At 49.9% G+C, this 22,548-nt stretch overlaps 2 protein-coding genes across 4 annotated transcripts in view; one reads left to right on the top strand and one right to left on the bottom strand.

Annotated features, from left to right (window-relative positions):
* Positions 1–10,495, top strand: part of CGREF1 (cell growth regulator with EF-hand domain 1) — a 20,154-nt gene extending 9,659 nt beyond the window's left edge. The window contains exons 2-6 of the mRNA XM_003411933.4: positions 7,237–7,327; positions 8,386–8,451; positions 8,524–8,594; positions 8,716–8,840; positions 9,038–10,495. Of these exons, the coding sequence (XP_003411981.1) occupies positions 7,242–7,327; positions 8,386–8,451; positions 8,524–8,594; positions 8,716–8,840; positions 9,038–9,580 (891 nt within the window). The 5' untranslated portion in view covers positions 7,237–7,241 and the 3' untranslated portion in view covers positions 9,581–10,495. The remainder of the gene's footprint in view (positions 1–7,236; positions 7,328–8,385; positions 8,452–8,523; positions 8,595–8,715; positions 8,841–9,037) is intronic.
* On the bottom strand, positions 10,465–22,548 carry KHK (ketohexokinase). Of its 3 annotated transcripts, none has more exons than XM_003411931.4 (9): positions 22,266–22,547; positions 21,846–22,076; positions 18,410–18,526; positions 16,170–16,304; positions 13,653–13,725; positions 12,816–12,962; positions 11,461–11,549; positions 11,169–11,326; positions 10,465–11,088 (listed from the first exon to the last, which is right to left on the bottom strand). In XM_003411931.4, exons 1-9 carry the CDS (start codon positions 22,322–22,324, stop codon positions 11,003–11,005), a joined length of 1,095 nt encoding a protein of 364 aa, XP_003411979.2. In that variant the 5' UTR covers positions 22,325–22,547; the 3' UTR covers positions 10,465–11,002. The 3 variants fall into 3 exon arrangements, with proteins under 3 accessions (XP_003411979.2, XP_064151218.1, XP_023406296.1); XM_064295148.1 differs by having other exon boundaries at positions 22,162–22,383; XM_023550528.2 differs by lacking the exon at positions 16,170–16,304 and having other exon boundaries at positions 22,266–22,548.

The following is a 22,548-nucleotide window of genomic DNA, read 5'->3' as shown; positions in this document are numbered from 1 at the left end:
CCAAAAAACACAAAATAATAAATGTTGGAGAGGCTGTGGAGAGATTGGAATACCTATACACTGCTGGTGGGAATGTCAAATGGTACAATCGCTTTGGAAATCGATTTGGTGCTTCCTTAAAAAGCTAGAAATAGAACTACCATACGATCCAGCAATCCCACTCCTTGGAATATATCCTAGAGAAATAAGAGCCTTTCCACAAACAGATATATGCACACCCACGTTTATTGCAGCACTGTTTACAATAGGAAAAAGATGGAAGCAACCAAGGTGCCCATCAATGGATGAATGGATAAATAAATTTTGGTATATTCACACAATGGACTACTACGCATCGATAAAGAACAGTGATGAATCTGAGGAACTTTTCATAACATGGAGGAACCTGGAAGGCGTTATGCTGAGTGAAATCAGTCAGTTGCAAAAGGACAAAAATTGTATAAGACCACTATCATAAGAACTTGAGAAATAGTTTAAACTAAGAAGAAAACAGTCTTTTGTGGTTACCAGAGGAGGGAGGGAGGGAGGGTGGGAGAGGGGCATTCACTAATTAGATAGTAGATAAGAACTACTTTAGGTGAAGGGAAAGACAGCACACAATACAGGAGAGGTCAGCACAACTGGACTAACCCAAAAGCAAAGAAGTTTCCTGAATAAACTGAATGCTTCGAAAGCCAGCGTAGCAGGGGCAGAGGTCTGGGGACCATGGTTTCAGGGGACATCTAAGTCAATTGGCATAGTAAAATCTATTAAGAAAACATTCTGCATCCCACTTTGAAGAGTGGCGTCTGGGATCTTAAACACTAGCAAGCAGCCATCCAAGATGCATCAATTGGTTTCAACCCACCTGAATCAAAGGAGAATAAAGAACACCAAGGACACAAGGCGATTACGAGCCCAAGAGACAGAAAGGGCCACATGAACCAGCGACTACATCATCCTGAGACCAGAAGAACTAGATGGTGCCCGGCTACAACCGATGACTGCCCTGACAGGGAACACAACAAAGAACCCCTGAGGGAGCAGGAGAGCAGTGGGATGCAGACCCCAAATTCTCAAAAGACCAGACTTAATGGTCTGACTGAGACTAGAAGGACCCCGGTGGTCATGGCCCCCAGACCTTCTGTTGGCCCAGGACAGGAACCATTCCCGAAGCCAACTCTTCAGACAAGGATTGGACTGGACAATGAGTTGGAGAGGGATGCTGCTGAGGAGTGAGCTTCTTGGATCAGGTGGACACTTGAGACTATGTTGGCATCTCCTGCCTGGAGGGGAGATGAGAGGGTGGAGGGGGTTAGAAGCTGGCAAAATGGACACGAAAAAAGAGAGTGGAGGGAGAGAGCGGGCTGTCTCATTGGGGGAGAGTAATTGGGAGTGTGTAGCAAGGTGTATATGGGTTTTTGTGTGAGAGACTGACTTGATTTGTAAACTTTCACTTAAAGCACAATAAAAATTATAAAAAACAAAAACAAAAAAAGGTCTTTTGCAGCAGATTTGCCAGTGCAATGCATCGTTTCATTTCTTGACTGCTGCTTCCATGGGCTTTGATTGTGGATCCAAGTAAAATGAAATCCTTGACAACTTCAGTCTTTTCTACATTTATCATGATGTTGCTTATTGGTCCAGTTGTAAGGATTTTTGTTTTCTTTATATTGAGGTGTAATCCATACTGAAGGCTGTGGTCTTTGATCTTTGTCAGTGAGTATATCAAGTCCTCTTTGCTTTCAGCAAGGAAGGTTGTGTCATCCACATCCTGATGCCCCATTCTTCTTCATATAGTCCAGCTTCTCAAATTATTTGCTTAGCATAAAGAATGAATAAGTGTGGTGAAAGGATACGAGGCTGACACACACCTTTCTGGACTTTAAATCACACAGTATCCCCTTGTTCCATTTGAATGGTTGCCCCTTGGTCTATGTACAGGACCCTCATAAGCACAATTAAGCGTTCTGGAATTCCCATTCTCTGTAATATTATCCATAGTTTGTTATGATCCACACAGTTGAATGCCTTTGCATAGTCAATAAAACAGAGGTAAACATCTTTCTGGTATTCTCTGCTTTCAGCCATGATCCATCTGACATCAGCAATGATATCCTTTGTTCCACATCCTCTTCTGAATCTGGCCTGAATTTCTGGCAGTTCCCTGCCGATGTACTGCTGCAACCACTTTTGAATGATCTTCAGCAAAATTTTACTTGTATGTGATATAAATGATATTGTTCGATAATTTCTGCATTCTGTTGGAATACCTTTCTTTGAAATGAGTACAAATATGGATCTCTTTCAATCAGTTGGCCAGGCAGCTGTCTTCCAGATTTCTTGACATAGACGAGCGAGTGCTTCCAACGCTACATCTGTTTGTTGAAACATCTCAACTGGTATTCCATCAATTTCTGGAGCCTTGTTTTTTGCCAATGCCTTCAGTGCAGCTTGGGTTTCTGCATTCAGCGCCATCAGTCCTTCATCACATGCTACCTCCTGAAATGGTTGAACATCAACCAATCTTTTTGACATAGTGACTGTGTTTTCCTTCCATCTTCTTTTGATGCTTCCTGCATTATTTAACATTTTCCCTGTAGAATCCTTCAATATTGCAACTCAAGGTTTGAATTTTTTCTTCAGTTCTTTCAACTTGAGAAATGCTGAGTGTGTTCTTGCCTTCTGTTTTTCTATCTCCAGGTCTTTGCATATTTCATTACAATACTTTATATTCTCAAGTAGCCTTTTGAAATCTTCTGTTCAGCTCTTTTACTTTATCATTTCTTCCTTTCACTTTAGCTACTGGATGCTCAAGAGCAAGTTCCAGAGTGTCTTCTAACATCCATTTTGATCTCTTCTGTCTTGTCTTTTTAATGACCTCTTGCTTTCTTCATGAATAATGTCCTTGTCGTTCCACAACTTGTCTGGTCTTTGGTCATTAGCGTTCAACACATCAAATCTGTTCTTGAGATGGTCTCTAAATTCAAGTGGGATACACTCAAGGTTGTACTTTGGCTCTCGTGGACTTGTTTTAATATTCTTCAACTTCAACTTGGACTTGCATATGAGCAATTGCTGGTCTGTTCCACAGCTGGCCCCTGGCTGTGTTCTGACAGATGATTTTGGGCTTTTCCATTGTCTCTTTCTACGGATGTAGTCAATTTGATTCCTGTGTATGCCATCTCGTCTGGTCCATAAAAAAAGTCACCATTTATTTTGGTGAAAAAGGTATTTGTAATGAAGAAGTCATTGGTCTTGCAAAACTCTATCATGCTATCTCTGGCATCATTTCTATCACCAAGGCCATATTTTCCAACTACCAATCCTTCTTTGTTTCTAACTTTTGCATTCCAATTGCCAGTAATTATCAATGTGTCTTGATTGCATGTTTGATCAATTTCAGACTGCAGAAGTTGGTAAAAATCTTCATTTTCGTCATATTTGGCATTAGTGATTGGTGCATAAATTTGAATAATAGCCGTATTAACTGATCTTCCTTGTAGGTGTGTGGATATTATCCTACCACTGACAGCGTTGTACTTCAGGATAGATCTTGAAATGTTCTTTTTGACCATGAATGCGATGCCATTCCTCTTCAACTTGTCATTCCTGGCATAGCATACCATGTGACTGTCTGATTCAAAATGGCCAATACCAGTCCATTTCAGCTCTCTAATGCCTAGGATATGCATTTATGCATTCCATTTCATTTCTGATAACTTCCAGTTTTCCTAGATTCATATTGTGTACATTCCACATTCCAATTATTAATGGGTGTTTGCAGGTGTTTCTTCTCATTTTGAGTCATGCCACATCCGTAAATGAAGGTCCCAAAAGCTTGCTTCCATCCACGTCATTAAAGTCAACTCTACTTTGAGGAGGCAGCTCTTCCTCAGTCGTATTTTGAATGCCTCCCAACCTGAGGGGCTCATCTTCCAGCACTATATCGGACAATGTTCCACTGCTATTCATAAGGTTTTCACTAGCCAGTTTTTTCGGAAGTCGACTGCCAGACCCTTCTTCCCAGTCTGTCTTAGTCTGGAAGCTCCACTGAAGCCTGTCTGGCAAGGTTTGAAATACCAGTGGCAAAGCTTCCAATATCACATCAATATGCAAGCCACCACAGTAGGGACAAACTGACAGACACATGGTGATCCTAATCATGTAGGTAGCATAAATTTAGGTCTCGGCAACTCTTTAAAGCTGGCTTGTTACAAATTCTCAGGGAAGACTTTTTTTTCTCCCTTCTATCCAGCACCAAGGTCAAGATAGGCAAGATTCTTTGCTGCCCTTCTTCATGGAAAATTTATTTTTTGTTCGTTCTTATATTGATGGTATAGCTGCTTGGCATCCCAGCTTTATGTAGGGAATCTCTTATTAGGTTCCCCACTTTGAGTGGGCCCAGGTGTAGCGAAATCAAAGTATTTCAGGGCTGCCCAAGGACAAAGATATACCATGATATGGCAGTGTTACAAAACAAGCCATTTACTGGGGCCAACGAGTTGACAGACGTTGCATGCATGTGGAGGCATTTCTTGCTGAAGGAGACCCTCAAAAGGCAAGTGGGGCAGGCAAGGAGGGCAGGGCACCAGAAGGGGACAAGGTAACTCCCAGAGGAGAAAGGACGCAAAGAAGGGAATTACGTATTTTGCCGATGTCCCTCAGCAGCAAAATGGGGAGTCTCTGGGTCAGAGAACTCCTAGGGGCAGCAGCTTGGGATCTTTATAACTATGGGGTTTATCTTTTCCATGGATAGCAGGTCTGGGGCGTGGTTTTGCAGCGTATGCAAAGCAGGCAGGTTTTAAATGGCCCCAAATCTGCTTATTTGGGCTATTTTTAAAGCAACTGGATGTGTAAAAATTTGAATTTAGCGCTGGTGGGCTTTTTGGGCTAACAGCCCCAACTTGTTATGAAGAAATAAACGACCTGAGGGCCAATACACAGGCCATCTTTGACTCTCATTTATATAACTTTAGGCTTTATTTCTGGTCTCCTGTATTGCATGCAGCTCTCAAACTGATACCTCAAGATCAATTGCGTTTGGTTTGGCAGATACTCTTAAGATAAAAGATGACGTCAAGTTCACATTTTTCCCAGTAATACTATTTTCCCTATGCTTTGGAGCCCTGATGGTGCAGTGGTTAAGTGATAGAGCCGCTAACCAAAAGGTCTGCAGTTTGAATCCACCAGCCACTCCTTGGAAACCCTATGAGGAAGCTCTCCTCTGTCCTCTAGGGTCACTATGAGTCAGAATCGACTCAACTGCAATGGGTTTTTGGGTTTGTACACTAAGAACTTCTTACTTTCTTGCCAACTCAGTCTATCTGAAAAAACACTTATTTTTACTCATCTTTCTAAGTTAGTTTTTGTGGGACATTTCTACCATAACATATCATATTATATCAAATTATATGGAGATCTCAGCTTCAGCTGCCTACTTGGATGAGCCCAAGACCTTGGCTTCTTTCCGGGCACAGCTAAAGCCAGACAATTTTGGTGAACACCTTTAGGGCAGCTGTGACTTCAGCAACCCATCTGGCCACTGGGGATTCCATTTATCATGCACTGTTACACATTTTGTAATAACAAAACAAAAACAAAAACCCGTTGCCATCAAGTCGATTCCAATTCATACTGACCCTATAGGACAGAGTAGAACTGTCCCATGTGGTTTCCAAGTAGTAGCTTTCCAAAGTGGACTTGAACTGCCAACCTTTTGGTTAGCAGCCACCGGGGCCCCACTTTTGTAATAGGAGCACTTCTTTCTCCAGAATTTCTAGTCTGCCTATTGCCAGGAATAGAAGTACTCCACATTAGCATGGACACCAATACACTGTGTATGCTCACTATATCCACTGGAAAATGAAGACCCTTAAAGTTTCACCTTCTTGTGAACTTCCATGTTTTGTTGCTTCTTCAAGGCAACTCTGCTGGCATAGCCTACAGCCAGGTTCCCACATACACTAGGCCCGTAATTCTCATCTAGCCACATGCTCACCTGGTCTATCCTTCATCTCCTAGGAAACTGATGTCCACCCTTCTAGTGATTCTGAACCGTATTAAGGCTTTAGAGCTCTTGAGAATTTACTGAAAGTTATGAACACTTTCCCCAGGGAAACTCAGTGACAGCTGGAGTATAGGTACGGTTTCAGAGGCTTCCTAGAATCTGTGTTAAACCATCAAGCATCTGATGATTTTTCTTCCTAGAGATGTGTTTGGAGTCTTGGGCCTCAGCTTTGGTGGGCTTCTGCTTCCTCAGAAACTCAATATATATGCACACACCTGAGACTAATCAGAAAGGTTTATGTTCTGTGCTTTTGCTCCTAAAACCAAACCAAGCCTGTTGCTGTCAAGTTGAACTCATGGTGACCCAGAGTACAACTGCTCCATAGGGTTTTCTTGGCTGTAATCTTTATGGAAGCAGATCACCAGGCCTTTCTCCTGTAGTGCCTCTGGGTGGGTTTGAACTGCCAACCTTCAGGTTAGCAGTGAAACCGCTTGCGCCACCCAAGAACCTATGTGCTTTTGCTTGATCCTCTCTATATTTTACTGTCATTTTAATGTAATCAAGTCATTGTTTTTGCCAATGGGCCTACATAATGTATGCTTAAGGAGAAATTTTTGTTTTTTCCTTTCATATTGGGATCTTATTCTCCTAACTGCATTTCATAAGTAGCAATTCCACTGATGGATTGATGCTGACTTGTATTTTCACTCTGTACCTGAGTTTAGGCCTATTTCAAGGAGTCTGCACATCTTTTGACTTGTTCTTTGATGAATATACAAACAAACAACCCGTTTCCCTCTCTGCCTCTCTGTTTAACTCTTAGCCTTTTTCTGACTCCCTGTGTCTTCAAATCTGGCCTTTTTCTTAAGCTCTCTGAGCTGGTTTCCTCATCTGTGAAATGAGAGGACTGAACAGGTCAAACAGATTTAAGCTGCACTTCTCAGAGCACCTCAGGGGCTGGCGGGAGTGAGGGGGATGATGGCATGGGAGGCCTTACATACCGGATGTGGAGTAAGCTGTGTTTTGAGCAAAGTCCCACTGCTGAAACGCAGTGTGGAGCCCACCGACCTGGGCGATCTCTGATGTCCATGGGTGACTCCTCCCTTGAGCAGGAGTCCTCCCGTCTGGGCTGCAGGGTGGAGGCATGAAGAGGAAGGCGTTCCGGTCTAACCCACTGATCCTCCATTCTTGTGGCAGGCACCCCCTTTCCTGCTGACCCCTAACTCTGTTCCTGGTTCCCATTCCAGGAAGGATGCTACCTTTGCTGATGAGAGTGTTAGTGGTGCCACTGCTGCTGCTGTCCCTGGGTCAGGCTGCTCCCAAGGATGGAGCCACAAGGTAATGGGAAGATGAGGACCGGGTGCAAGAAGTCTCCAGAAAACCTGGGGTGGGTGGGGCCCCTCTAGGAGGCAGGAGACTAGGGTGAACATCACTGATCACTGTATCCCATGCCTCATGCCTGTCAGAGTGCCCTCCACAAAGTGGGCACTCAGAACAAGTTTGCTGGACTCATTTGGAAACAGGGAGCTCAATGCCAATGAGGTGTGATGCATAGGAAAGAAGCGCTGGGTGGGGAGGGCTGCAGTCCTCTTATATCCTTAGAGTGGGAACTCCCGAGATACAGAGCTCACTGGCATACCATCGCCATTTGATTTGATTACCTCTCTCAAGGCTCTGGTTATTAATACTATGCAGTGCGTGTGCTGGGTAGAAGTGGAGACAGAGACAGGCTCATCAGCAAGGGCTAGCAGCAGTGGCAGCAATCGCTACAACCACTCCCTCTAACTCTCTAGGGTAGCAGGTCTGGCTGACGTGGGCAAACAGGTACCTCTGTCCAGAACTGGGGACAAACCTTTGAGCCTTAAAGACTGACACATAGATCCTGAGCAGATTAAAACTCTAAAACCAACATATATGCTCTCTGCTTTAAAAAAAAAAAAAAGTCAATTTTTTTTTTTTTTTTTGTCATGAAGCTAATTGGGTCTCATATAAAACTGGGCAGGGCCACTGGACTCAGCCCAGACCTGTCCCTCAGCTCCCAGCACCCAGGCAGAAGAGCTGCCATCATCTCAGGTGTCCTGCCACCCACTGGGCTGCTTTCTTGGGTCTGTAGCCAGTGTCTACTAGATGGGGCCTCAACTGGCCTCTACCTAAGCAGATTTTTGGGTTTTCGCTTGAAATCCAAGTCGGGCAGCTACAAAAACAGTCTGATGGCATAAGGTTCTACTTCTGAGAGGACCAGAGAGGCCTCTTCCTCACCAGATTTTTGAGTATTTTGAGGAACAATTCCCTTTGGCTCTGGGGAGAGAACTCTGCTGTGGGTTTGGGGTTGGAGGCCTGTGCTGGGCCCTGCAGGGAGGCTGTTTGCAAGGCTGGCCCTTCCCTCCCTCCTCCAGGCCCAAGCCTGAAGTGGTGCAGCAGGCCCTACCCAACCCCTTCCTGCCCGGCGAGGAGCAGCTCCGGTGAGTAGGCTGGACTGGGGCCCTGGGGCTGCAGACTGGTCTTTCCTGGGCTGATTTTCCACTTTTGGACAGTCTTCTGCAGAGCTACCTGAAGGGACTAGAGAGAATGGAAGAGGAGCCGGAGCACATGAGCCGGGAGCAGGGTGAGGGCTGGGCTTATGGGCCGAGGCACCAGAAATGGGACTGACCTCTGGCTGGCCTGTTGATTCCCACCTTCTCCACCTGCCCCTGGACGCCTCTTCTAACACAGCTTCTCCTCCTCAGTTCTCCTCTACCTCTTTGCCCTCCACGACTATGACCAGAGTGGACAGCTGGATGGCCTGGAGCTGTTGTCCATGTTGACAGCAGCTCTGGCCCCTGGAGCTGCTGACTCTCCTCTCACCAACCCAGTAAGCTCTGCTGGATGGGGGCGGGGGGCCTCTCCCTGGAGGAGACCAGCTCCTTGGTGCTTGGTCTTTCTCACCATGGCTTTTTTGGTGAGTCCCCTGTAAAAGCAACACTTGGAGCCTGCATGGCAGGAATGTGGGGGCATTGGATGGGGGCTCCTGGGAACATCCAGAGTCGCTGTAGCCATGTGCTCCCACAGGTGATCCTGGTGGTGGACAAGGTGCTTGAGACCCAGGACATGAATGGGGATGGGCTCATGACTCCTGCAGAATTCATCAACTTCCCAGGACAGTCCCTCAAAGAGCCCTTTGACTCTGCTCCCCAGGAGCCACATGCTACTGGAAGGCAGCCCCTGTTACCTAAAGGCCCATTAGAACAAGAAGGGCCAGAAGCCCTGAGTCTCAGAGAAGCTGGGGAACAGGTAGAGGCCAGAAGGGAGTCCTTGGAGCCTGTACAAGAGACTGAGGGACCAGCGAAGGCTGAAGCAGAAGCCCCAGGTCTTGGAGGGGAGGCGGAGGGACATGCAGAGGCTGAAGGAGAAGCCCCAGGTCCTGGAGGGGAGGCTGGGGGACAGCCAGAGCCTGAAGCAGAAGGCCCAGGTCCTGGAGGGGAGGCTGGGGGACAGGCAGAGGCCAGGGACACTGCAGAGGAAGAAGTGCTTGCAGGGGAAACACTGAAGTCTAAGAACACCCCACAGGAGTTTGAGGTCCATAGCATCCAGCTAGAGAATGATGAAATATAAACCCTGAGAGTTCAGGCTTGCACCCTTAGAAGTCTCAGGGCCAGAACGCGAGCTGCAAAGGGTGCAGGGTGTGGTGGGATGAGGGTGCCCCTGTGTCCCCTTCCTGGCCTCAGCAGGGTAGCAGGTCTTTCTGTTCAGCTCAGGGAGACCCTAAGTTGGGGGACAGTTTTTAGGGCCCAGATTACCAATAAAGAACTGAATGAATTTGCCCCCCTGGGCCGTCTATCCAAGGGCCCAGCCTCCACAGACCCCACAGGGGCACATGGGGGTAGGGCCTGGACAGGTCTCTTGAAGGGGCCAGGATTCAGTCTTCCTAGTATTCCTGGAAGCTGGCAGTGCTGAGACCCAGCAAAGTCCATGGGGCCAGGCCACAGCCAGCTGCAGACAGTCACATGAGGACAGCTCATTCCATGCCTGGGGCCAACACTCTCCTCTTCCCTCCTCCCCTGATGCCCACTCCCAGTGCCCTCCCATACCTCAGGGCAGACTTCCCACCACCCTGTATGTGCCCCCCACCCCAGTATATTAATAACTATCATTTATTGACAGATTAGTTTGTACCAGGTGTCATGCTGGGCATTTTATGTATTACGTGATTCTTTCCTCACAATAATTCTGTGAGCCAGGTAGAATTATTAGCTCCATATGACAGATGAGGAAACTGACATTGATCGAGTTAAGCAACTTATCTATACACCTAATTAAGTGGCATATTTGAATTCAGATCTTTCTGACCCCAAAGCCCCATGCTCTTTATCACATTACATGGTCCCAGCCGCCCTGACCCAGCTGCCATATTGGAGTTGGCCCCCAATTCCAATTGGCCCTCCTCTGGAGCTGCTCTCCCTGACAGCCCGCAGCACTCCATATCCCTGGTCACATCTAGGGCTAAGGCACCGCCTTCACTACAAGGCAGGCTCCAAGGGTGGGGCTCTCCGGGGAAGATATTTTTGGACTGTGAAAGCCCCACCAAGCCACAGAGTAGGCTCCCCGCCTGGCGGCCTGGCAGCTGGCTCAGCCATGTGGACTCCCAGCTCCTCGGGCCAAGGGAGTGGAGTGCACAGCACAGGGCCCAGAGGAGTTTTTCACAGCTTCAGGTCATCGGGAAGGTGTGCTGGGGTGCAGGCCTGGGCAGGGAGGTTAATTTGGGGAAGGAAGAAAGAGAGAGAAGGACTGGAGTGTCAAAGCCTCAGGAGTCCCCAGCCAGAGCAGTTCGGACATCAAGAAGGACAAACAGACTGGCAGAGGAGGCTGGCTCTGGGGAAGGAGATTTATTTGCTCTGTGGCTCTGCAAGTGTGACACAGGGAACCCAAGACACAGGCAGAGTCCTCACCACAGCCTGCATCTCCTCAGGGAGCAGGGCAGCCCAGACACCAGCCCCCAGGGAGGGGTGGTGAGCCAATGCTCCTGCCACGGGGCTTTCACACAATGCCATCGTAGCCCTGCAGGCCACACTTCTTGCCGGCTACCTGGCAGCCAAACCTCAGCGCCTCCTGCATGTTCTTTCCTAGAAGGAGGGACACAGAGCTGGGGCAGCCTGGTCTTGAAGCAGGCCCCACCTTTGTCCCCTCCTGCTGGGGTACTCACCCTGAGAGAGGCTGAAGATGACTGAGGCGTTGAAAGTGTCTCCGGCCCCCAGAGTATCCACCACCCGGGGTGGGGGGAAAGCATCCGAGTGGATCAGCTGTCCATCGGGGCCCAGGGCGTCGGCACCCTCCTCGGCCCAGGCACAGATGAGCGTAGCCCTGCAAGCCTCTCTGCTCAGCTAGGGTGTTAGCCCAACTGCCCCCAGACTCATCCACCCCTGGGCAGACCCTCAGAGCCCAAGCTCTCACACTCCTCACATCCTAGGGCCCCTTTTTCAGGTCCCCCAGCTCACCCTTTCCTCACACGGCCATACAAGCCCCTCAGCGCTTCTACTGATGACCGGAACCCGAAGTGCTTGGCCACGTCTTTGCTGACAAACACCTGCAGGCAGTGGAAGGAAGCCTGAGGGTCACCTCTCATTCTAGTCCCAGCTCTGTCCCTTACCAGCAGCAGCCTAGCCTAGCGTTGCCCCTATATTGTAACAACTCCCCCAACACAGCCACATAAATCCCAACATAGCATCTCACTATCCCACAGAAATATTTTTTTTAATTGTTTATGATATACTAAAGTACAACGACATAAATTGTGGCACAAAAGCCCTGGTCTATTTTTTTTTTTTTAGTGCAGTGCAAACAGTTAACGTGCTTGGCTGGTAACAAAAGGTTGTAGGCTCAAGTCCACCCATAAGTGCCTCAGAAGAAAGGCCAAGCGATCTGCTCTCAAAAAAAACAGCCACTGAAAACCCTGTGGAGCACAGTTCTACTCTGACACACATGTGGACGCCATGAATCAGTCAATTGGAAGGCAAATTGTTACTTGTTCTGAGATCGGTGAATGCCTCACACTTGAAAACACAAAGAGAGCCTTGAGCGCCATCTTGGGGTAAAATCTACCAGTGTCAAGTTAAACTGTGCCAGCTTTTGGGGAGTTCCCCACCCCCCCCGCCCCCGCAGCTCTGCCCTCTAGGTTTCATCTGTAAAACCAAGGTGTAGAGGTTCCAGAGCTTCCTCAACACCTACTACACCTTAGAATCACCAAAGGAAGTTTTGTTGCAAACACTGAAGCCCAGGCTCCACTCCCGCCACTCAGATAACAAACTAGCAGGTGGGGCTCTGATATCCACATGTTTAAATCTGCAGTCAAGGTGGGAATCTATAAATTATGATGCTAGGATTATCACTCAAATTCCATTGACGTCCCAGCCCTTCCCACATTTACCGTGTACAAGTCCCCTTTCCACTAGCCCCCTAGTGACTCCCACAATTTGCTCCCCACCCGAGTTGGAAGAAACCGCAGAGAAGAGTTCATTTAACAGAGGAAAAGACTGAGAAGGCCCAGAGAGGAGATGCTTCCAGACAGGATTACCCCGGGGCTGACTGTCTTGGCCCCGTCCAAGCCCTCTGGCTACCCTTACACTACTGTACCCATGTGGGATGGAGAAATTCTCCTCTTTGGCCACTGCTAAGGCCTGGACAGGAGCCCAAAGTTGGGGGTCTGCCTCTTTGCTTCACCCCCATCTTCCAACACCACCAAGCCAGGAGTTGCCATCCCAAGAGCGGTAGGCTGGACAAGGGGACTCTTGGGCTCCCTTTAAGAATGAGCTGCTATGCTGTGTGTGACCAGGAAGCTGCCTGGGGCGCTCACCATGTCTCCGTAGCCAAACAGCTGGAACAACTCCTCTCGGGGCTTCTCCACCTCCACGGACACCTGGATCTTCTGCTCCAGGGGCTGCCTGGCATTGTGCTGCTCTATCCGCTGCAGCATCTTCACCTGCTCCGATGCGTTCCGGCCCTGGGGCAAGGCAGGCAGCTCAGGACCAGCTGGGCATTGCCTGGCCTACCTGGCTCATTCTTCCCTTCCTGCTGGAACTCTGAGTGAGAAGGGAGAGGGGCCAGGAAAGCTAGGCTAGAATTGCATCCCAAGTCACAAAATTCTAGAGCTGTCATGAGCCTTGGAGACCTTATAGACCAGCCCTCCCATTTCATTGATGAGGAGACTAAAGAATAAAAGAGACTTTCCTAAGGACCTACAATAAATTGCCATGACTGGGATTAGAACTCAGGACTTCCCCATGTTTCTTCCCACCAGGACTCCAAAACTCCTCTCTTGGAATGAAGGTCCTCATTCCCTTGATTTGGGAGCTAGGTCAGGCCCTCTCATTCCTGCTCCCCCAGGGGTCAAGTGCCCTACAGAGCCAGGCTGTTGGCAGAGGTGGGACAGCCAGTAACACAGCAAGCATGGGGCTTTGCCTAGAGCCAGCTGTGCCTGAATCCTGCTGTGTAACCCTGAGTATGCCACCCAACCTTTCTGGGCCTTAGTTTCCTCACCTGAAAACATGAGGGAGGATGGAGAGGGGATGAGGGAGGTTGGATTCAGTTCTCTCTAAGGTACTTCCTGGTTCAAAGAGACCAAGGAAGGAGGAGGACAGTGGATGGGGCTGGAAAGTTGAGCCCCTCAAAATACAGGCAGGGCAAGGCTTGCCTCAATGTGGATCCACTTGAACCGACTCAGATCAACCTTCTCAAAGTCTTTAGCAGACACATCTGGGAGGTTCCTAGCCCATGAGATGGAAAGGACAGGAAAGAAGAGGCGTGGTGAGGTCAGTCAGGGCCAGGATTGCTAACTGGCAGCTGGGGACCCTCTGCCTGGTGCTGCAGCATGGCAGGAAGCTGGATCTACAGCACAGGAGTCTCAAGATCAGCTCCAGGATAGGCCCTGTCCTAAACTGAACTCCCAACCACTCCTTGCCTCACTCAGCTCCATCCACTCAGGGGTCTGAAGGCAATTTGCTAGGCTTCCCCTCCCTGCCAGACAGGTGATCCTGTGTTTCAGACAGTGGGATTATCCAAAGATAAATTCTACTATGGTAACTGTCAGGGGACCAAGGTCCTTTGTGCCTTGGGGACCACACCTCCCAGGATGCTCTGGGAGCGCCAGAGACTACAATTCCCAGAATTCCCCTTGCCAGCTGCACATGCAGCTCCCAGCATGCAGTGCCCCGGCAAACTACAAAGGCCCTGGCTGGTCTGCCTGCGCTGCTCGGAGCTCGGGCAGCTTTTGGTGTTCCAGTGTTGAGCTTGCTTGTGGTACCCATGGCACCACTGCCCTGACTTTGGTAGATGTCGCAACCCTGAGGTCAAGGTTAGCAGGTGAGAATGAGTTCATGTTTGGCTTAGGCGTGGAATCCTGGGAAAGGGTCTGCCTCGACCCTCCTCTTGGCCGGAGACCTATACACTGCCAGCGTCCTCCTCTCCATCCTCTGTGGTCTAATCCATTGTCCGCTTAACTAGCTATGTGACTTGGGCCTTTCTGATATAAAAAACCAGACCCGTTGCCACCCAGTCGATTTCGACTCAAAGCGACCCTAATACAAACCAACCAACCCAATGCCGTCGAGTCGATTCCGACTCATGGCGACCTTATAGGACAGAGTAAAACTGCCCCATAGGGTGTCCCAGGAGCGGCTGGTGGATTCCAGGAGCGGCTGGTGGATTCGAACTGCCGACCTCTTGGGTAGCAGCCGAGCTCTTAACCAGTATGGCACCAGGGCTCCTTCTGAGGTAAGTGGGGCCAAAACCCTCAGCCTCACAAGCTTACTGGAATTGGAGTTGGTGTGAATATGCCTGGAGGCCGGTGTGCAATAAACTTTTCTCCTCAGAACTCTTGTCCCTCACTTCCTGTGAATACCCTTATCTTATCTTTGATCAAAGTTGCTACAGATTGTTGCTTACTGGGCAGATGACTAGGATTGCCCAGTTTGAAGGTTGCCTCTAGACATACGCCTGCTCACTCACTCACTGGAACAAACAGAGCCCAGAGACCACTGGACAAAGCCCGTCCTGGGGTGACTGCCTTCTTCCCCAGGTCCCGTGATCATGCCAGGTAGTAGGGACAGCCTGGACCCCAGGGCAGCTGGGCTTGGGCCCTCCCAGTGTTAACACAGTACCTGGCACATATTAGGTTCTCAGTAAACATTTTAAACCCCCGAGATTCTTCAGGGAGGAATCTGGGGGTGGGAGCTGGGGGAAGATGAGAAAGGTCTAGGCCCACAGGGCCTCTCCCCAGTAACTTCGGACCCTGAAAGGACCCTCCTCCCACATCAGACAGCCCTGATCTGCTGACCCAGATGTTCCCTTTCCCTCTCCTTCAGCAATGGCTGCAAATTGTGTGTGGAGCATTTGGTCTGGCTTCATTATCCTGGGACCTTTGGGAGACTAATCTCCTTTGAACACCCAAATCCCAGCTCCTTGGTACCATGCTGCAGCTAGCAACTCTGGGGCTGACCCTGGAAATCCCAGTGGGCCCCCTGGCCCTTGAGACAGTTTGATTCCCACCCCCCACCCCTCTGTCTTGAGAACAGTTTCCCCACACGAGCACCCAGGCTGCTGATTGACTAATTATGGAGGAATCACATCATAAATTACATTTTGTACAGGCCTGCCTGCCTGTCCTTGGTGCTGAACAAGGCCAAGTTGCCAGGCAGAGCAAAGCCCATCCCTTCCCACCTCACTTCTCCCCTAATTGAAAATAATTCAAAAATCACCGAACACTTTGGCATGGGGCAATTTCTGGTAGAGAGAGACTGCAGAGGGTGGGCAGTCAGGATGCCCACAGTGGTGAGTGAGGCTGTGAGCTGATTGGTGGGCTGTGGCAGGGTGAGGCCAGGGGCCTTACGTGTCGTAGAGCACAATGGTACGGGAGCCATTGGAGTTGTTGACGATGCAGCAAGAGCAGGGAGTCTCCCCCCTGCTCTGCCAGGCCACCTGAGACACGTCCACACCCCGCCGCCTGAAGTCAGCCACCAGGAAGCTTGGGGTGGAACCCGAGCCAGGAAAAGGGCAAGGAGACACAGATTAGAGCCTACAAGTAGCCTAGACCTCTCACAGGCATGGGGAAGGGGGTGCTGGAGAACTTGGGGCCTCTGAGAGAAGAAGGGTCCTGTTCTTAGAGTTAAGTGATGGTGGCAGCAGCTGGCAAGGCGCAGACAATTGTACAAACCTATAGGCGTGTAGGATGGTGCGGCTGCCATTGGTCTCGTTGATGATGACCATTGAGATGGGGACAGAGCCCACGGTCTGAAAGACCGTGTAGTGCAGGTCCACGGAATAGCGGCGGAAATCATCCAGGACAAAACTGCCAGAGCAGAGGAACCCAGGGGAAGGTGCAGTTCGACAAGGGTTGTGGGGACTAGAGGGTAGCTGGCAGGGCCACTAGGACCCTGAAAGGCAGGGATGCAAATGGAGGAGGACTAGGAGGGACCTGGAAATCAAGGTCTTGTCCGAGAAGGGTCGCAGACTGTGCAAGGGGCAGGAGAGGCAGGGGCATACTGGGCTCAGTGAGAAACACACCAAAGGACATTCTTGTAGGACCTAACTGAGCAACCCCAACCCTGACCCTGTCCTTCAGGCCAACTCAAGATGGAAAGCATTTGCTCCAGTTCATAAAGCTAGATAAGGACAGATTTGGGGCCTAGACCCTGCACCCTGTTTGAACCAAACAGGTAGGGGGCACTGTGGCCTGTGTGAGTTTTATGCAAGGTACAGGCAGAATTAATAATTAATCACCAAGGTGATACTTTGCCCCCTGGCTGCCCTCTGCATGCTTATCCCCATGTACTCTTCTCTCTCAAGTCCCTTCCAGTGCTACAGTTGGGATTCTTCTCATTCCTACACCTGCCTCCATGATGCCCAGCCAGGAAGCGGGCTGTTCATTGCCCTCGGCTCCTACAGCAAAGCTAACCCTCCCGGGCAGTTAGCTGGCTCCAAGTGCCTGGTGCCTCTCAATATGGGCCTAGTCCGGGACTCCTTCCCGGAATCCCCTCCAGTCAGAGTGAGTCTGGGGGTGTCCCCTTAGTCCCCCCATCCCAGCCCTCTCTGGAAATGGCGTGTTCTGTGCCCGAGAGCTGGCAAGTCTGCCCAGCAGTCCAGCCATTGTACAGGCTGTCCTCACTGTGCCTGGACCCCACTTTAAGCAACACTAAAGCTGGGCAGTCCAGATTCATATAAAGGTGACAAGTCAGGGCATATGCCTTGTCTTATACCTCAAACTCATTGCCATCAAGCCAATTCTGACTCATAGTGACCCTATAGGACACAGCAGAACTGCCCCTTAGGGTTTCCAAGGAGTGGCCAGTGGATTCGAACTGCAGAGCTTTTGACTAGCAGATGAGCTCTTAGCCAGTATGCCACCAGGGCTCGACTTCTCAGAGCATGGAATATATGGTTTAATCTGCCAGATAACTTTTTGCTCCTGAGTGCCGGGCACGTGGTAGGTGCTCGTTAAATGCTTGTTGAACAAATGGGGAGAACTCAGAGTGGGCCACCTGTTGCCATGACTGCTCCATAAAGGAGGGTCCCCACACTGACCTGGAGCCACAGGCCTGCCTCCAGCTAGGGTGAGAAAGGGGCTGCTGAAGAGAGTTAGTTAACTAAGGGACCTGCCATTGGCCCAAAATCCTGTCCCATCTCAGAGGGCAGGTCCTTTCCTCTTACCGGCCTGGTGCCAGTTCATCAGGGCGGGGAGTTTGACTGTGGCTCAGGTGCTGGGCTATGGCAGCACCCCCTCAAACCGGGGTACAAAGGGCTGTGCTTCAGAACCTAGCAGCATGCCCCAGTGCCCACAATGGGCAAAGGGTGGGCCTCACCTCCTGATAAGTGCTTGCTGAGTCAAAGGGTCAAAGGGCTCTTGGGTCCTTGCCGCAGCCAACATGGAGAAAGCACGTGGCCATTTACGGGCTGCGGCCCTGACAGCTGGTGAGCTGGAGGCATGGCTTCGGGGCCTAGTACATGGTTTTGGCTGCCCTTGGCGGGGTACTCCTGCTGCTTCAGTGAAGAATGGGGACACGACACCAGCCCTGCCACCTCCACTGGGAAGAAAACTGTGGGCTTGGCCCCCTAGACACTGGGCATCCCTGAGGGAGGGGCAAGTACAGCATGTCCCTAACTGCCTCCTGCCTCAAGCACAGCCAGGAAAAGGGACTGTAGAAGGGCAAAGTCAGATCCACCGCAGAGTCTGTGGGAAGCAATGTGGGGAGGCTTAGCAGGCTCCAGGGAGTGGCGAAGGAAATGAGCTGTGGAAATGAAACCTTAACAGAAGTGCCGTTAACACCTGGGATCCCTGGACTCCACCCCCTCCCACCCACTTCTGGTGGCCACAAACCACCCACCCTCCCAGGGTGAAGAGTCTTCTTCTCCCCCAACCCTCTAGGCAGGCCTCCTCTGAGCTTTCCCTCTACTCACTCAGCAACATGGCCAGGGGCCAGTGAGCCCATGAAGGCACAGGGGGCTCCCAGCAGGGAGAGAACGGTGCAGGAGTTGGATGCGTTCCCTCCACGCTGCCATCTCTGTGACACGCACCTGCAAAGCAAAGGAGGGTCACTGGGATGAGCAGGGCAACCACAGTGTAAAAGCCAAGATCCCCTTCAGAAAGCCTCTAGGCCAGCCCCCTCTTTTCTAGATGGGGCAGCTGAGGCTCAGAAGGGAAGTGGCTTGGTTGAGGTCCAGGTCTGTCTCCCCAGCCCAGGCTAAATTCAAGTGCACAGCAATTACTTTCTGTCTTTTCACTTATGGCATCAGGAAGCCATTCAATGAGGCCCATCATAATCTGAGGGCTCCACTACATCTGGGTAATCTCTACAGTTTACAACGTTCCCCCTTCCCCCCAGTCAGAGCTTCTCCCACTTGGCTGTACTGACAGCCTCCTGTATCGGCTCCAAGGACCTCAGGATTAAGGGCCTCTTCTTTTCCCAAAGGCATCTAATGTACCACCTACTCCTATTTTAGGAGAGCTGACATCAATTTTTAGACATCAATAATACCTGCAGATTAAAGTGAATAGAACAGGAGAGAAAACCTGGAAATTGCGATCATTTAAGAAGCAGGAGGTAGCTTTTAAGATGTCAAAAGCTAAAAAGATTATTGGGGAAAACCAGTTTTTCTCCATCTTTACTGAAAATCTAACCAAAGGAAACTAACTCAAGATACAACGGAAGGGATTCATTGTCATTATCAACAACAAAAATACCATACACATCTAGAGTCAAAGCACTCGAATGATTTCCCATTTGTGCTCCAATGGTAATGTGAGGTAAACACTGCAGGTTGTTAATTCTATTCTGCCGTTCCAAAAAATGATTGTGGCAGCTAACAATATGAGAAACAAGTACCAAAGAACCACTAACTCAAAGAAACGGAACTAGAATTTTAGGATAAGGTATATTTGTACACAAACTTCACCCTGTGGTTCCCTTCAGCCTTGGGAAAGGGGGAACATGCTTTCATTAGGAAGGAAGCATACTGATTTGTAAAGAGTTAAACATTTTTCAAGCTTTATGAGCTTTGGAGAAATTTTCATGCAGAGAAGAAGAAAATAGTCCAGAGAAATCCAACTGGCTCAAGATCACACCAATAGTTAGTGACAAAGCTGATATCAGAACCCAGGTTTCCTGACTTCCAAAATCACTGCTATTTACTCTGTACTTTCTAAATGACAGTAGTTAGGCCCTGGCTTTGATGAGGTTTCCCAGAAAAGGTATGGAACTTTACCCTGTGGAAACCTTTCAAAGTCGCACTAATACCCAACTTCCTGTGCAGAAACGCTCAGTGGAGCATAAGGATGCTTTCTGGCAGGCTCTCCTCAGCCTGGACTCTGGGAAGCAAGGTTCACTCCTCAGAGGTCTAGCCGAGTTCCAGGTGGCAGCTCCTGAGAGGGCCCAACTGCCCCTTGAACATAGAGACCCTGGGGCAGGTTCTTGCCCCTTTGTCCACTTGAGGCCAGTATTAAGGCAGAGGGGGGTACCCACTCAGGCTTGCTCATCTGTGAGCTAGGCTAGGCGGGATGGGGGCACGACAGAGAGAAGGCTCTACAGACAAGCAAAGTGTGCTCTGCATCCCCCTGGGTAGGAGGGGCATGGAGAACAGTGGGCATTTGGGAAGGGTCTCTTTAGAGAGGCATGTAACTTAGCACCCACCTTCACAAATGGCCTCCATCACAGTGACAGCCAGCAGGACTTCCTTATCCTAACCTCCTGACCTAATTAGCCCCAAGGGAATGAAACTTCAGCTCTGTTACAAAGAGGCACTCCGAGTCTCCCCCAGGGCTCCACAGTCCCTGGAGAGCCTGTGTCCCAGACTTTTCACTGGTCTCCTGAGAGTAAGCCTAACTCCTCACTGTGCACTGTATCCGGGGGCCGACCTTGCCAAGGTCAGGTCAATCCACACAGAAGCACCTCTCGTGCCCCTTCCTTACTGTCCCTGCTGCCCTAGCAAGGGGCCCCTAGGTCTGGCAAACAAAGTAGCCCAAAACAAAGGGTCAACTCCAGGAGACAGGCACAGCAGCGAAAGGGACAGGGAGTGCAAGACATGATGGAGGGCTGGGAGTTAGGAGGCTTGAGTTGGAATTGCTGCTCTGCCACTATTGAACTATGAAGTTATCATGCACATCATTGAACTACTCTGAATCTTTAGCTTCCTCATCTATAAAAGGAGGACGTTACTGACTCATGTTTCTATGGTCTGCTGAGAGGGAAGTATGTGATAATGAACATGCCAGTGCTTTGCAGACTCTTACAGCTAGAAGAGAGTCAGGATCTCTGCCTTCAATTAGCCCCTCTGCCGTGGGCACTGTAGTGTCTTGCCAAAGCTCAGTGTTGAAGTCCCTTCCATCCAGTTCTTGGCTGAGAGAACTGAGAGCCAAGGATCATTTCTTCTCAGTACTCTTAAGTGCTATACTGAAATGCCCCATGGGATGACAGTGTAAATGGGATTATCAGTAGTAAATATAAGCACCAACAAATGACGCTTCAACTTCTACCAGACCACTGAGAAGGATATTTGCCACTATGTTGCTCAATGTCTCCTAAAAAGGATTTCTGGTAAACTTTTAGGAGTTAGCATCAGGGAAAAGTTTGAACCAGCTCTATCCATAACCCATGGCATCCTCAAGTTTGCCTCCAGTTCCACCAGCAAGCCCTGAGCTATAGTCGAAGCTAAAATACCATGGTTTTAAATGGTCTTTGAACAGTCTAATTGCACAGACCTCTTATTGTAAGCTACCTCAAATCTTTTTTAGAAATAGGTGATATAAATATCCCAAACCCAGTGACGTCGAGTCGATTCCGACTCATAGCGACCCTATAGGACAGAGTAGAACCACGCCATAGAGTTTCCAAGGAGCGCCTGGTGGATTTGAACTGCCAACCCTTTGGTTCACAGCCGTAGCACTTAACCACTACACCACCAGGGTTTCCTGGTATAAATCTATAACACTTATTTAATATTAATTATATATATATATAATGAACTAGAAGTAAACGTTGGTGAGAGCCAAGTGCATAGATCTTGGCATTACAAAAAAAAAAAAAAAACTGGTCCTGCACCTTACTAGCTGTGTGTCCTTGGGTTAATCGCTTCATCTCTCAGAGTCTCACTTGCTTATCAATGAAATGGGGATGATGCCTGACGCAGTTCCAGGGTTGAAATGGGAACTGGCTAATACAGTGCTCTCCAAAGTCTGCTGCTGCTTATTAAAGCCTTCAATTCTTTCCTCTCCTGTCCCGCTCAGAGCCCCCCAGGTTCCATAGGCAAAGGACACTGGCTCCCAAGACTGGACTCTCATGGCCTCTGGCCAGACACAGACGCTGGGCTGCAGCGTCCCTTGGGCTCTGGGCGCCCCTACCTGCTATCCGTATCCTCCTCCGGGTACTTATCCACCACACTGATGATGTCCAACACCACTAGCCCCACGCACAGGATCTGCTTCTCTTCCATGAGGTTGCTCCTGGAACGTTCTGTCCTACCAGCTGACGGGGCTCCTCCCGGGTTCTGTCTCTTATCACGGAGACTTGAGCGCCTGTTCCCCAAGCAGCCCTGGCTCCTCCTCCACCACGGAGCTCCTCCTCCAGGAAGCCTGCAGGAGCGAGCAGGTGCGAGGTAGTGGGGTGCAGGGAATGCAGCAGGGGCATTGCACCCGACTCCCACCGATCCAAGCTTGCCTGTGAGCGCAGACCCCGAATTCTTGGTTCCCAGATTCCCCTTAGCAGGTTGCCTGGCCCTGCAGATCCTCACGCCTCCCGCTTCTCGGCCTCAATTTCCTCACCTGACACGCGGACTGGGAGCCAATGTAAACCTGTCTAAAACGCGGCTAGGCAATCTCATTAATGCAGAGAAAGTGCAGGGGAAAGGCGCCACTTGCCCCGCCCTCCACTTCACCCTTGCCCTGACTCCCGACCCTGGACCCGCAGGGTTGACTCGGCCTTGCGCTGCAGCCCTGTCCCCGCAGTCTAAGCAGCCGCTCGCCAGCCGCTCGCGTTCTCGCCGGTGTCCCGCTCGGTCCCCGAGGCCCAGCCGAACCCGAGGCCCTCCTCCGCCGCGGAGCCGCC

The sequence above is a fragment of the Loxodonta africana genome, chromosome 12 (genome assembly GCF_030014295.1).
Source record: "Loxodonta africana isolate mLoxAfr1 chromosome 12, mLoxAfr1.hap2, whole genome shotgun sequence".
Classification (NCBI taxonomy): Eukaryota; Metazoa; Chordata; class Mammalia; order Proboscidea; family Elephantidae; genus Loxodonta; species Loxodonta africana.
The sequence above is the reverse complement of the archived record's forward strand: the minus strand, read 5'-3'. Positions and strand labels throughout refer to the sequence as shown.

Excerpts from the sequence above, each read along its gene's own strand:
- KHK (XM_003411931.4), bottom strand. The coding sequence starts at position 22,324 with ATGAGATTGCCTAGCCGCGTTTTAGACAGGTTTACATTGGCTCCCAGT. Across the intron at positions 11,550-12,815 it reads TGTTTGGCTACGGAGACATG|GTGTTTGTCAGCAAAGACGT; the intron begins GTGAGCGCCCCA and ends CACTGCCTGCAG. Across the intron at positions 11,327-11,460 it reads TATGGCCGTGTGAGGAAAGG|GGCTACGCTCATCTGTGCCT; the intron begins GTGAGCTGGGGG and ends AGAGGCTTGCAG.